Here is a 14872-nt window from a genome sequence, read left to right on the forward strand (position 1 = left end):
AAGTTAGAATATGACCTTAACCTGTCTGAGAGCTCAGACATGACAAAAAATACCCTCAGTGCATATAAATAATAATAATAATAAGGTAAACGTTTTTAAATCAGTCCCTGCAGGCTTACTATGGAAAGAAAATCCCATTTCAGGACAGACTCTGATCAGTTAGTGTATCACTCTTCAGGAAGTCAAACCAGTAAATAATGGTGAAATCCAATTAATTATATCCCTGCAGCTCATTTGAGATTTACCCAACATTACCGTTCAACAGGTGCACTTATAAAATTAGGATCAAAACCCTCAGAGACGTCGCCTCAGTCTCATTCAACAACAGACTAGCGTGTGTTACAATTAAATCCAGAGCTTCTCAAGAAAGGATCCACAGCATCAAAGCATACAGCTGCTGAGAAAGTTGGGAAAAAAAGAAAAAAAAAAAGACGACAGTTATGAGCATGGGCTGTAAGACCAGTGGCACCCCAATTGTTTTCGAAACAATTGGGATGTTAATAAAGATACAACAACTAAATGTGTCTGAAGCCGTTCATACCCAACTGGATGAATGTGTAAAATTGCCCTCTGGAAGATGCTTTCACACCAAATGTGACAACTTTGTTGATTATGCCTTGTATATTCAACCAGCTTACCATTAAACTACACCAGTGCTTGTGCTGTTATTAAAAACTAATGGACTGATTTCCGTGGCACTTGATGGACGGGTGGGGTTGGAACCATTAACTTTTGGAGCAGATTTGAGTATGGAGGGTGACATCCAGGACATTGCCTTGACTTCTCAGTAAATAAATCATTCATTGATCAGGCATCTGTGTACCTTATGCAACATTATGAGTGTGTGCAAATCTGGTTATTTATTGTATTTATTGAGAAGTCAAAAGCAATTTCCACATCACTAAATAATTCAGATAAAGATGAAGTTGAAATAAACAAGGAAAGTAATAATATGATTTTAATTATGCTCAACTAAACAGCAGGGGATTGTTATATTTGACTTCCATTCATGCAGCAGCTGGAGCAAACAGCATGTAAAGGGTTAGTCGCCACCCTTCATCCCTCCTCATCCTCCTCCGTTTCTCTTGTATCACTTATCAGCTTCTCTTTCCCATTCATTTATCAGGCACCCAGTGAACTCAGTCTGCACCTTAGATCCAAATACCTTTTTCAGCCTCTATGGATAGAGACCCTCACCCTCACCTACTCCACTTGAGAAACTTCACTTATTTTTCCTTCTTCTCTGAGTTGCACCACTCTGACCATGCTGCTGTCGAGACTGAGGCCATCTCCATGGTGCTCCTGGTGTCCGTGGCAGCAAACACGGGAGCTGCAGCCTTGGTAACCTGGGAACGCAGACTGCTGGCCAACAAGACCATCCTGACCCTCAACTGGTCTGTGGCCGACCTGCTGTTTGTCAGCATGATCCCATTGATAGTGGCAATGCGTTTGACCGTGTCCTGGATGCTGGGGTTTACGGCCTGTCACACCATGCTGTTTGTCATCTGTATGAGCGGCTCCGTCACCATCACCACCCTGGCCTCCATCAGCGTGGAGAGGGTCCAGGCGATCCTTCGGATGCAGACTGCGACCACTCTGATCCCCTGGATGTTGACCGCCACCCTCATCTTCATCTGGGCTTTCTCTGCACTCACTGCTCTACCTCAAAGCCTCTTCTTCACTGTGGTGGAAGTGGATTATCCTGAGCAGGTATCCATGAATCAGTCAACGAAAAGAAAGTGCCACACTTAGTTAGTGTTATTAATGGATGCTTTCTTGTATATTTCCACTGTATCCACTCAGGAAATCTGTACTCTCAAGTGGCCTGACTCCACTGCAGAGATTGTGTGGAATATATCCTTCACCACCCTGTGCTTCCTTCTCCCAGGACTCTATTGTGGTCAGTTACAGCAAAATATTGCAGGTGGGTCTATTGTGGTCTTTAACTGGCAAGAGTGCCGGGAAGTGTTGGAAGGGAACACTGAAAGGGTGGCAGCCATTTAAGGATCATGGGATCCCAGCTGCTTTGTGAAGGAATAATGCTTTCTGTTCTCATACTGTGAAGTGTGGAAACATCTGTATGTCTGTAACTTACTGACAGAATGTGTTATGTGTCAGTGAAGTATCCAATACAAACATTTATGTGGATCTGGATCGGGGTGAAACCAGGATTTAGTTTTCACTTTCCTTAACATTGTGAGATAGGTCTTTTTTTTAAATATATAATTCTCGTTGATTTCTCAGAAAATTAAGAATGGATCTTGATGGATATTAATTTCCTTTTTCTTCCTATTTAGCCTCACTGTGATGTTGCACAAAAACAGGATCTTGGTTTTTTGTGGTGTTAATGATTATTCATTATTTAAAACGCATTTTTCCTTTATTTGTAAAACTGTTTGAAGAAAGCAGCACTTAAATGTCACACCAACAAACACCTTCCTCTTTGTTCACTCTGTAAGTATTAGACATGTATCGGTCATTGTGGCAACAGACGTGCGTGTTCTTTATTAATTACTGAAGCTGACAATAGGAAGAATGTGTGTGATCTCAGAGCTTTACATTTATCAATTGTCAATATCACACAGGACAAGCAGTCCTAGCAGTGAGGACATTAACATGATGCAGACAATAGAGAATGATACTGAGGAGCCAAACATTGAGTTGAGCTCTGAGATGAGTGACCTCCAGTCCTCTGTGTAAATCATCATGTAGATCTCTCAGGTCCCAGAAATGGCTTCATCTCATATATCATATAATGTCACAAATGACAGAATGCCATTTCTATTGCAGAATTCTAAAAGTTGCAAGCGAAGACTCCAAACCCGAGATAGTCCCCTCCCAGAGTACCACATCTCCCACCAGGATATGAAGCTCTTCCGCACTCTCCTGGTCCTCGTCTTCTCCTTCCTACTCATGTGGAGTCCCATCTTCATCAACACCTTCCTCATCCTGGCCAGAAATTTCCTCGGTCACCTGCACGTCTCCTCGACCGTGTTCTTCTGGGTGATGACGTTCACACAGGCCAACTCAGCTCTCAATTCTATTCTCTACTTGTTGTGCCAGTTCAGGAACGGCTGGCATAAGCTCTGCTGTGGTTCTGCCGTGGTGCCACTGCGGAGAGACACTTAATACTGGCCTTAAACCTTATACACCTAGGACACACTTTTCTTATGGTTGCTAAGCTCCTGAGCAGGTGCATTCAAACTGAAAGACATTCCAAAGCACTAACACTGTAGAGACATTCATTTTATAATAAATACTTTTCAAACAGTTTTGCTATTTGCAGCTCTTTTATCAGTCTACAAAAAATATTGTATTAATCTGAACTGTTCCTGGGTCAGCTAAACTAAAGATGTTCAGAAGCTGGTATCAAATTTAAACACATGATTTAGTGACGTCATCTCCGTCTTTTGTCATCTGCAGGAGGAGAGAATTTGTGTCTCACATACTAACACGTGGCTGTTTGCTTGCCGACATGAGTAATTAAACTCCAGGCAGCAGTAAACAATCTCCCTTAATCCTATCAATGGTTAAATGTAGCTGCTGTCTGACAGAGGTGGCCCAGCAGAGCCCTGCAGGCTGATGAGATAAACACTCAAGTCTCTCTCTGGAGGAGCAGCTGGAGAGGATTTCTGAAATGAGAAACCAGACTTCTGTGGTCAGTCACAGAGCTGATGTGACCAGCGGATGAGTAGCTATTTCAACATGCCAGGTGTCACCATATCATAAAGGTTCCTCTGTGAACTATGACTCCTCAGATCACAGATAACTGATGCTAGAGAGGACATTTTCCATTCTTTCTATAATCTCTAAATTTGTGTCAGACACCACTAAAACATAGCTTTTAAAAAGTGGTCTGTAGCTCCTGTTCACCTGGTGTAACTAATCATAGTCTTCCACTATAACAATGGCTACTTTTTAAATGTTTCAATAGTTATTTGGATCCAGGGACTCCTTTTCATTTTTTTTAAGGATAATTCATGGACCTTGATGAAAGAAGTCAGGCATGTTTGGGTGGCTGATGTTTTTGAGTGTGTGGAATTTGGTTCAGATCCAAATACAAATCCAGGAACCAGTGAATTTAAATGTGGTGTCATAGGGGGACTGCATGGACCTACTGAGTTCCCCATCTAGTGTTATGGATGTTATTCTGTAGTTTGAGAAGAAATGAACAACTGATCAAAATATCTTATGATGAATTATCAGGACATCCCACCAGGGATAATTCCAGTCTTTCTCCCTGCCCTCCTCTACACTGCGGGTCAGACTGCAGGCCATCATACCCTGTGATGGGATTTGTCCCTCTAAAATGACAAGTGGCTGGATTTACAACTTAAGAAAGCTCTGGGGCTTTATGAATGTTGCGTCACTGTTATTAGTGTCCCCTAGGATCCCCTTACCCAGTAAGCCACTCACTACCTTCTGTTACCAGGGAGAGGGTTGGTGCACTGAGGAGACTGGGAAATGTCACAGTAGGGTCTGTTTCTCCTGGAGGGAACCTTCACTGCTTTGCTCTGCTCCTCCTCCTCCATCCAGCTGTACCCATCTAAGGGGAGCATCTCTCTCACCCTAACCCTAACCTCCCTCCCCCCTGTGCAGTCGGGATAGTTCATCCAAACTCGGACAGGATGGCTGACAAAGACACTGTGGAGAAGTTCCTCGACAACAATCCGGAGTTTGCGAAGGGGTACTACGAAAAGAAAGTCCAGGCAGACGTGATCACTGCTGCTTTCAACAACCAGGTGCAGGTCAAAGACCCGTCCTCTTACAAGGATGTCACCACCATCCAGGAGGCCGAGTTCATATTCGAGCTCATAAAGGAGATGCACAGCCCCAACCAGATGGAGAAAGCCCTGCATAAAGTCCTCCAGAGGATTGCTCTGCTGATCCAAGCCGACCGCTGCAGCTTCTTTGCCAGCAGGGCTCGCAACGGAACCCCTGAGCTGAGCACGGTCCTCTTCGATGTGACGCACAATTCTGCGTTTGAGAAGAATTTCGTGAACCCCAACGTAGAGATTGTTTTCCCCACCGACATGGGAATTGTCGGGTGGACGGCGCACTCCAAGAAGCCCCAGAATGTTGCTGACGTAAAGAAGGTGAGTGAGGCAAAGGTTAAACACAACCACACTGTGATATCTCTGCAGACATACGCTGATGTTTAGCCCACAGTGTGAAGACTGATGAATGACATTCCGTAATAACATATTAATAACATATTACTGCAGCTACACGTCAAAGTACAATAACTCATTTAAATGCAATCTTGTCCGAACATTTCTGTTGGGAGTGATTCTCATGCTAATTTAAGATAAGTTTAAATAAGATAATACCGTAGTCAAGATAAAATATTCCTTCTTAAGATGAGATAATACTTTAGACAAGATAAGGTGAGATACACTATTGCAGCAATAAAAGTGGTCACAAAATAGAGGCTCCATTAAAAAAAGAGATACATAAGTAAACATGCATTATAAACATAAGGAAATATAATGACCAGATATTGTGCTGCTAACTATGACTGCAGCATGCACGACTGAAGTTTGGATCTGTCATATCTTAGCTCAGTCCTGTCATTAGCGCTCAACTGTTAATAACTCTGCTGTGTTTTTTTGTGTGGTGTTTTTCAGAACTCTCATTTCAGTGACTTTGTGGACAAACAGACCAAATACACCACAAAGTGCATGATCACTGCTCCCGTCATGAACGGAAAGGATCCCATCGGTGTCATCATGGCTCTCAACAAACAAGGAGCCGCCGAGTTCTCCAAGAGTGATCAGGAGGTGGGTGCGCCGGACGTTTCATAATCCTACTAACCACACGTAGCAGAATGACACACGTGCACACACTGTGTTGAGACCCCGGGAATATGTCATTGAGGCTCACACTGTGAACAGTATGACGGTCATATCCCTTTCGCGACTAAGTAAAATGGCCAATTTTAGCCCCACAGCTTCCTGTCTCTGACCTGTATATTAACAGGCTGGACTGTGGGTCACCGTTATGACAGATCAACATATATAATCCTGTTAGAGCGTAGAAGCTGAGACGTCCAAGCAAAGCTTTGCCAGAGAAGGGATCTGTTGTCATAGAGGATTGAAAGGGACCGTTTCATAAAGTACTGTGATTGTTTTGCTTCAGCTCTTCACAAAATACATGAACTTTGCCTCCGTGGTCATTCTCCAAGCACACAGTGCTTACATGTGGGATGTAGAGTCCAGGAGGAGCCAGGTAAGACAACATGGCAATGAGTCCACTTTTCTTTTTTTTCTGACACGATCGTTGTCCAGCCTTTCCTGAGTGGTTCTTTGTTTCCCTGGCATCTTTAGGTGCTGCTGTGGTCCGCCAGCAAAGTGTTTGAGGAGTTGACAGACATTGAGAGGCAGTTTCACAAAGCCCTGTACACAGTGAGGATCTATATCAAGTGTGAGAGATACTCTGTGGGACTGCTGGACATGACCAAAGACAAGGTGTGTAGAGGAAAGTCAAGAGAAAAGATGAAACCTCAATGAGAGGTTGTTTTACTTTAACTGCAAACACCCGGTTGGAAGCTGCCTGTGCCTCAGCGTTTAGATGAATGGATAATAACACATAGTGACGTGATTATGGCATTTTCCTCACAAGGAATTCTACGACGAGTGGGCAATCAAACTTGGAGAGCAGGAGGCATACAAGGGCCCCAAGACCCCTGATGGCAGAGTAAGTCCAACACTGGGTTTGTTATCGTTACATTATTCCAATGCACCAGTGTCTAAACATTTTTAAAGAGATATTTCCAAACTTTCAGGAGATCAATTTCTACAAGATTATCGACTACTTGCTGGAAGACAAAGAGGAGATTAAAGTTATCCCGTAAGTGTCATGATGTAATACAGCACTGGTACCATTCTTTTTAAGGAGAGTTTAATTGCTTTTCCAATCTGAGTTTCTTACTCCTGTGTTAACTCCCAGTGGCCCTCCTGCAGACCACTGGGCTCTGGTCAGCGGACTCCCATCCTATGTGGCTGAGAATGGAATGGTAAGTCCCACTTGTGTGTTAATATGTGTAGTGCAAATACCTCAAGCTCAGTAATTTCCCACAATGGTCTGCCCAAACTTTAATTTCCTTTTTTGTTTCTTCTTTCTTTTTTACATCTTCCAGATCTGCAACATGATGAACGTCGCTAATGACGAATACTTCGCATTTCAGGTCAGACGCACACCACTGACGACTGATCACATCAGTCTCTTCTATTAAGCTCACTTTGTTTACACAACATCATATGGTTTGACTTGTCTGACAGAAAGTAGCGGTGGATGAGTCTGGGTGGACGATCAAGAATGTCCTCTCGCTCCCTATCGTCAACAAAAAGGAAGAAATTGTTGGTGTTGCAACTTTCTTCAACAGGAAAGATGGAAAACCATTCGATGAGAATGATGAACAAATTACAGAGGTATGAAAATTGGCTCAAACTCTTTTTTTAATCTTGTTCGTTATGTTGTTCCCATAACGTTATAATGTATACATTTATTTGTTAAACATTTTTTCCAGTGCATTTGTTAATTTATGAGGTAGAATGAAGAATGAGGTAATCATTCAAATTACAGAGTGATTTGAATGGGTTTGTCCTCAGGCTCTGACCCAGTTCCTGGGCTGGTCCACTCTGAACAGCGACACGTACGACAAACTGAACAGGTCTGAGTGGGGTAAAGATATTTCCCAGGAGATGCTCATGTACCAGACAAAGGCCACACCGGAGAACGTGCAGACCATTCTGGTGAGCTGCTCCCACACTTGATATTTATCCATGAGATCCAGATCCATGAGATATTTCTTCGTAGAGTCTAAACTCACAGATCTGTAGTTTGACATTTCTTTTACTGATCATTTCCCTTCAGAACACTCAGGATAAGTTTGGCTCCACACCTGAGGACTGCGACCAGAAGGAGATGTACAAACTTCTGGTACGTGCTGTGACTCTGATGTTTTTTAAAGATAACAATAATTCTCATATCAACTCTGGTTGTTGGTTTGTGGTTGTGATGCCACACCGACTGTTCGCACTGTGTTTCCTCCGTACAGCGATCCACCATCCCTGAAGCCAACGTCGTGGACCTGCGTGAGTTCCGGTTCAGTGACTTCCCCCTGTCGGAGATAGAACTCATCAAGTGTGGAATCCGCTGCTTCTTTGAGCTGGGCGTGGTCGAGAAGTTCAAAGTCCCAGCTGAGGTACAGTACACGTTGGACAGGACGTGGTTTCCCTGATCCACTTCTTGCAAAGAATCATAGTTGCCATCTTTTATGTTATCACTGTTGACCTGCAGATCCTGACCCGTTGGATGTACACCGTTCGCAAGGGATACCGCGATATCACCTACCACAACTGGAGGCACGGCTTCAATGTGGGACAAACCATGTTCGCGCTGCTGCTAGTGAGTCAGATGTCTCTTTGTATCTACGCCTCTTATTTCTGTCATTCACGCTTTGTGTTTACTTGACACACGTTTGTCCCTCCTCTGCTTTTCAACAGACAGGTAAACTGAAGAAGTACTACTCGGATCTGGAGGCCTTTGCCATGGTTGCTGCTGGATTCTGCCACGATATTGACCACAGAGGAACCAACAATCTCTACCAGACAAAGTGAGAGTCAGTGGGTCGTTGTTCATGACTTCGGTTTCGAAATTGGTGCTGAGGAACCGAATCTTGATCATTTGTTTTGTCTTTTCTCCGGTGGATTTTCGCAGGAGCTTATCCCCGCTGGCAAAGCTGCACAGCAGCTCAATTATGGAGCGGCATCATCTGGAGTACAGTAAGACTTTGATGGAGGATGAGGTGGGTCCTTGAAAAGTTCACATTTCCATGTGCTTTGAAATAAAGTGCTGTTGAATGACTTTGCTCTTCTGCTCTCTTCATAGAACCTGAATATCTTCCAAAACCTCCAGAAGCGTCAGTTTGAAACCGTGCAGCATCTGTTTGAAGTTTGCATTATTGCCACTGATCTCGCACTTTATTTCAAGTAACTAACAAAAGTATTTATAACTTTTAATGCCTGCTAATGATAATCCAGGACTTCAGTCAACATCTGAAACATTTCTCGTCTTTCAGGAAGAGAACCATGTTCCAGAAAATCGTGGAATGCATTGAGGGGATTCCAGAGGAGAAAGAGAAGATCAGCCACGTCTCCAACAATGCAACCAGGAAGGAGATTATAATGTAAATTCATTATTCATCACACAACGGAGAAAATCCACTGGGATGCATTTGTCATATCACCATTTCTATAGCTCCACGTTGATGCTCACGGTGTTATTCAAACATCCCTGACTGTGTTTTCTGCAGGGCAATGATGATGACAGCTTGTGACCTGTCAGCCATTACAAAGCCATGGGAGGTTCAGAGCAAGGTGTGTTCGCTTCTCCGGCCCTGTGACATCATCACAAAGCATCGTTCACATGTCATTGCTTTAATTTATTAATTTTTATCGTGACAATAGGTCGCTCTGATGGTGGCGTCAGAATTCTGGGAGCAGGGAGACCTCGAGAGGACAGTTCTCGACCAGCAGCCTATTGTAAGAGAAACTTGATCTACTGTAATGGTGTCGGCATTTTTATGTGGTCGTAATAATAGCAATAATAATCATCTCCTCTTCTTCGGTCAGCCCATGATGGACAGAGACCATGCTGCCGAGCTTCCCAAGATGCAGTGTGGTTTCATCGATTTTGTCTGCTCCTTCGTGTACAAGGTACCATACACACAACTTCAGCATATTTGTCTTAGAAACAAACGTGTGTGTATATTTGTTTGTGTTTGAAATTGATGTTGCTTTTCTGACACAACCACCCAATGTGTATCTGATGGTTTGCAGGAGTTCTCTCGCTTCCACCCAGAGATCACACCCATGTTTGACGGGCTGAATGTAAACAGGGGCCAGTGGAGAGCTCTCGCCGACGTCCACGAAGCCAAGATAAAGGCCATCGAAGATGAGAAGAAGAAGCTGGAGGGCGGAGGCGCTGAAGGTGAGCGCCAACATGCTGTTACACTCCAGATGCTCAGTCGGTATTTACATTGTAACTCACTATCTTTCTCACTTGTTCTTTTCACAGCTCAAGATGCTGGGAAGTCAAAGACATGTGCGATCTGCTAGACATCCAAGACCTTGCAAAGTATCTATGAAGGTTTTCCTGCATGTGTATTTGTACAGTGTGTACGTGCATGAGCACGTGTTCACAGATGAGGGAATTGAAATGTGCAAAAATCCTCAAATCATTATTTTTGTATCCTGTAATGTACTGTTCTTCAGAAAGCAGCACAACTGAGTGACGTACGAATGTGACATTATGAAAAACAGACATTTAACCAATTCTTGTAAATACAAAAAGCTCCAGTGAACTGAACTTGCCATCATCACAAAGAGTGAATGTCTTCATTCACTTGTGAATATTTATACTAAATACAATTGAGGAATATTAATGTGAATAGAAATATTAGGCTGCAGTTGCAATGCAGTTTGAACTGTTACATGAGAATATTTTGGAAATATAAAATACAATAAATTATCTTTTGTTGTAGTGGAAAAAGATTAATAAATTAAATGAGTTGTTCCCTTTTTTAAACTTGCAAGTAGCACCACGTAAATATCAAGCATACGTCCCCGGCAAATGGTTGGAAGATGTAAGAAGATTTGAAAGAATTGGATTTGGTTATAAGCCACAAGGCTTTCCCTTTTAAGTCGCCTGCTTACATAAAGTAAAAGCACGGCTAATAAGTCAGCGTGTCCAGAGTACATGTGGCACTGGAAGAAAGGCGTCAGCTGGAAACGCTGTGCAGCACATGTCAGCATGTACAGGAGAAAGGACTTGTTTGACTGAAACGTCGTATTTACCGTGTGATTATGTTGTGATTTCTTGAAATAAGAAGATGTATTTTTCCAAAATCCCATCCCACACTCTACAGAGAGTCAGCGTCGTGTCCTGTTTTATTCTGCTGTCTTTTTGCATAAATTTGACTCTGTCATTCAAAAATACCTTCAAAAATTCTAGTAAAAAGTGCAATAGAACAATAAAGTTTATTTTCAAATCATGTCTGCTTTGTGCCTTTTTGTTGTATTTTACACATTCTGAGGTCAACATATTAATTTTGCCTTAATTTTTTTTGTTGATAAAGTTTTCCTTCCGATCACTGGCTACTCATTGACTTCAGGTAAAACCCACATGTAACTGTTGCTCACCTCTGAGATCAGCTCAGGGGAGGTTTAGCTACGCAGGACTGACCAAACATCACCTCCCAATTAACCGCTAACAAGCTTACAAGAGACCTGCATTACTGAACTACTGTATCAGCTTGTAAAGCAGTTGGGACCAGTTAGACCATAACAAATATATCAACTCCACAATCTTTTTATTAGTATGTTATTTTGTAAATTTAATGAAGCGCTTTTTATGTAAAGATATCATTACATTTTAAAAGGGAAATATGTATTTTCCCCTCATTGATATGAATGAAAGATATTAAAATAGAAAATATTTTATTTATTTACTTTTTTTTTATCCTTTTTTTTTACTAGGGAGCTCCCATTGGGAGAAATTATCTCTGCCATGTGAAACCAATGAGTGATTACAATTCTTAATTTTTCACAACTACAGGTTAGAAATAACAATGAATGAATACATTGTGTGATAAGACATTTTTTAAGAACAGATTTTCAATGTAATTTCCAACTTATTTGTTTTTTAGGTAAGGATCACAATATCATGAGGTATATTTTGCGTCACTGCAAAAACCTTTCTCGTATGATTGACTCAGGGAGGCGACTGACAGGTGGCGTCCAAACCTATTTTGTACATACAAGAACCACGGAGCATCTCATTTACAACAGCCCGGCGGCCATGTCACAGCGGGTAAGCCAGCTTTGTGAACTGACAGGGCACCTTAAGAACCCAGCCCGGGCCAGAGGTCAGCGTGTAAAAACAATGTGTAGGTGCCAAACGCCCTGATTCCTCATGAGACCAGAGCAGCAGGAGGGTCACAACACCATTGTGTTTGTGTTGTATGGCAAGAATGTTGCTTTCTATTGGATCACAGCTCATTTCAATTTAAATAATCACAAAGAGAAAACTAGAGGGTAAAAAATTAGGATTTCATTTATAGCTTTGAGGGGGGAAATTCTCACTGAAAGAATACACACTGTTTTGACAAAAAATTAAAAAAAATCAAGATGAAATTCAAACAGAAGAAATTAAAAAAACAGAGCTGACAGCTCAAAAAACAAGCTCTGCCTTGCAGTAGCTCTACACTGCCTCCTAGTGGGAAGATCGGCCACGAGGGAGGACTGTGAAAGATTGACCAACCGAGCAAATAATGACTGAGTGGAGCCAAAAGTGTATAACGAAGCCGAGTAAAGTAAAAAATGTTCAAATATTGTTCATTAGTTGGAGAAAAGAAGCAAAAAAAGTGCGGAAAGTTCCTTCAAATGTCAGGAACACCATGTCAGCTGTGGCCAAATACTTGCTAGCAGTGTTGTGCAAGTTCACACCTCTCATGAACTAGTTCAAAGCTCAGTTCAAGTAAACATGAATAGTTCACGTTCATAGTTCACTATTTAATTTCTGAACTAGTTCATAGTTCAGTTCATTTCATAGTTTTAAGGTGGAAAGTGAGAATGAAAGACTTAACTTGTTAAAGAAAACCTTATCCATCACTACCCCTTGCCTTGACAGAATCTTTATCACAGTGTGTAAAAATCCCTCTCTGCTTTCTCTTGCCATCTGTATGAGACCGAGAGCTGTTGTGTTGCAGTATGGCCTGCCCCTTTAAGGAAAGTTTTTAGTGTGTGACGTAGTGCACCAGGGTATTGTGGGAAAAGCCACTCAAAGTGTGTATAACGAGAAGTGACGGACCACCTAGAGGTGATGCGAGTGTTGCACCTGCTGTATATCCGAGAAATAAAGTGGCCGCATTCCAAGTAAAGAAACATCTCCTTCTCCTTCTTCACGGAGCGGTCCGGACGGCTGGAAACCGTCCAGACAGCGAGCCAAGATAACCAGTGACGGGGCGGCTCCTGGTACAGGCGACATAGGAGACTTGACACATGCAATGTAAAACAAAACGTTAACAACACACCATCATCCTCTAAAGCCTGAAACATGCTTCTGCGTTTTCACGGGCCCGTAAGCGCAAGAGCCCTTCCGGGTCCCTTACGTGCTTATGTATCCCTCCTTACGTGCTGACGGGTGTCGACCCCCTTTTCTAAAATTTACGGCAAAGCTCCGCAAGCTCACTCAGCCCGCAAGGCTGTGATTGGTCTGCTCTACATCCCTTCTGGAGCTGCATTTCCGGTTTCATGCCCCATAATACCGGCAGAAATCACGGAAGATTTAGAAGAACGAATATGGACCAAATAGAAGAGCACTTGGCAGAAGATATCCGATAGTATGATCACTTGTATAACCTGTCACTGACTGGCGGATTTGTCCGCCAGAAAAAGGCTACGAGGAGCCGCAGTGGCTATGTAAATAAACAATCGACGAAGAAGAAAGAAGGCGTCTCTAAGGTCGTCTTCGACAAAAAGCATTACTCCGCCTAGTGTTCTGGCGCGGAATTACTTTGTAAGATGCGCAACGGTTGGGGAAGCATGAATGAAAACGAGTCTTGCGCCACAGCGGCGCGAAAAGACGCAGACGCAGTCGCAGAAGCATGTTTCAGGCTTGAACCAGCGCAGAGAAATGATGATGATGAAAAATTAAATATAAAATTAAATATAAAATTAAATATAAAATTAAATATAAAATTAAATATAAAATTAAATATAAAATTAAATATAAAATTAAATATAAAATTAAATATTTAAAAAATTAAATTAAATTAAATAATAAAAAAAAAAAAACTGCGCGCACATCCTGCGCAGAAGCCCACTGCACATTCTGAGCAGAAGCCCATTGCGCACATCCTGCGCAGAAGCCCAATGCGCACATCCTGAGGAGAAAGTATTGAAATGTCCTCTGAGTGTCAGTGAACAGGTAGGAGTGGGGCACGTGACAGTTCTGGGCCAATGGCTGGAGGGTTTTGTGGGATGGCAGGCTCTCATTGGCTGATGAGTTGGCGAATCGAGGGTGAATGAGGAAGGGTAGATGATAGGAGTGTCGGAGTTACGAACAAGAAGTGTGTCGTGTTCGCTGGACATTAATAAAGTTACACAAAGAGAGAAGTTTCCTGTCGTCTATACGCGAAGATGCTACAATATGAACGTGTTCACTGTTCAAATTCATTATTTGTCATGGAGTTGCAATCAGTTCATCGTGTCCAATGAACGCTTTTTTTTCCGTTCGTTCATGCACAACATTGCTTGCTGGACAGTGTGTGTTCTATTCTGCTTATGAATGATGGCATTTATGAGGCACAGAGAAGACCCCATCATCTTTCCGACCAACAATAATATCCAGTGTTCTCCGTTTATGGCCGAGAGCTCCCTGAGAAAAACAAGAATTCTCCTTCCGTTCCAAAAATCTACATAGCCACATTTCTTCTCTTGGTTTTTCTCTCTTCTCCTTCTCCACTTTATCTCTCTCACTGCAGGTGAAAGATTGTATTCTTCCACTCCTGCCTTTGTCACAGCGTCCACATCACGACCCTGCTCCTCCTGATGCTTTCATTTAACACAGACAATACGAAATGGTGTATAGCTAATCACATCAGGGACGGGGAGACCGCAGGGAGCCAGAGTATATTTCTTCAGGGGGCCTTTTCAAAAAGCTTTCTGCACATGTTTCTTTCCAGAAGGCGTCTGACGCATGCATGCAGGCCTGCCAGGCACAGTGAGTAAACATATTAATCGTATAACTCTGCAGGGATTGGAGAAATAAGACTGAGAGGAGGACCTTATAGGGCTCCCTGGAGACT

General features: G+C 42.6%; 2 protein-coding genes across 2 annotated transcripts; both read left to right on the top strand.

Moving 5' to 3' along the window:
• Positions 1-158: 158 nt before the first annotated feature.
• Positions 159-3270, top strand: LOC133966211 (free fatty acid receptor 4-like). The gene is given in 4 exon segments (XM_062401015.1): positions 159-1710; positions 1804-1892; positions 1894-1924; positions 2791-3270. Coding segments are annotated over 4 exon segments (990 nt in total). The 5' UTR covers positions 159-1179; the 3' UTR covers positions 3130-3270.
• Positions 3271-4628: 1358 nt separating this feature from the next.
• On the top strand, positions 4629-11016 carry LOC133966354 (cone cGMP-specific 3',5'-cyclic phosphodiesterase subunit alpha'-like). The gene is made up of 22 exons (XM_062401255.1): positions 4629-5096; positions 5628-5780; positions 6139-6228; positions 6327-6467; positions 6622-6696; positions 6785-6849; positions 6949-7015; positions 7139-7186; positions 7281-7430; positions 7611-7754; positions 7876-7941; positions 8060-8206; positions 8302-8409; positions 8508-8617; positions 8722-8809; positions 8893-8993; positions 9083-9190; positions 9317-9380; positions 9471-9545; positions 9636-9719; positions 9843-9993; positions 10081-11016. Exons 1-22 carry the CDS (start codon positions 4629-4631, stop codon positions 10119-10121), a joined length of 2544 nt encoding a protein of 847 aa, XP_062257239.1. The 3' UTR covers positions 10122-11016.
• Positions 11017-14872: the final 3856 nt, after the last annotated feature.

Source organism: Platichthys flesus, chromosome 12, assembly GCF_949316205.1.
Source record: "Platichthys flesus chromosome 12, fPlaFle2.1, whole genome shotgun sequence".
NCBI lineage: Eukaryota > Metazoa > Chordata > Actinopteri > Pleuronectiformes > Pleuronectidae > Platichthys > Platichthys flesus.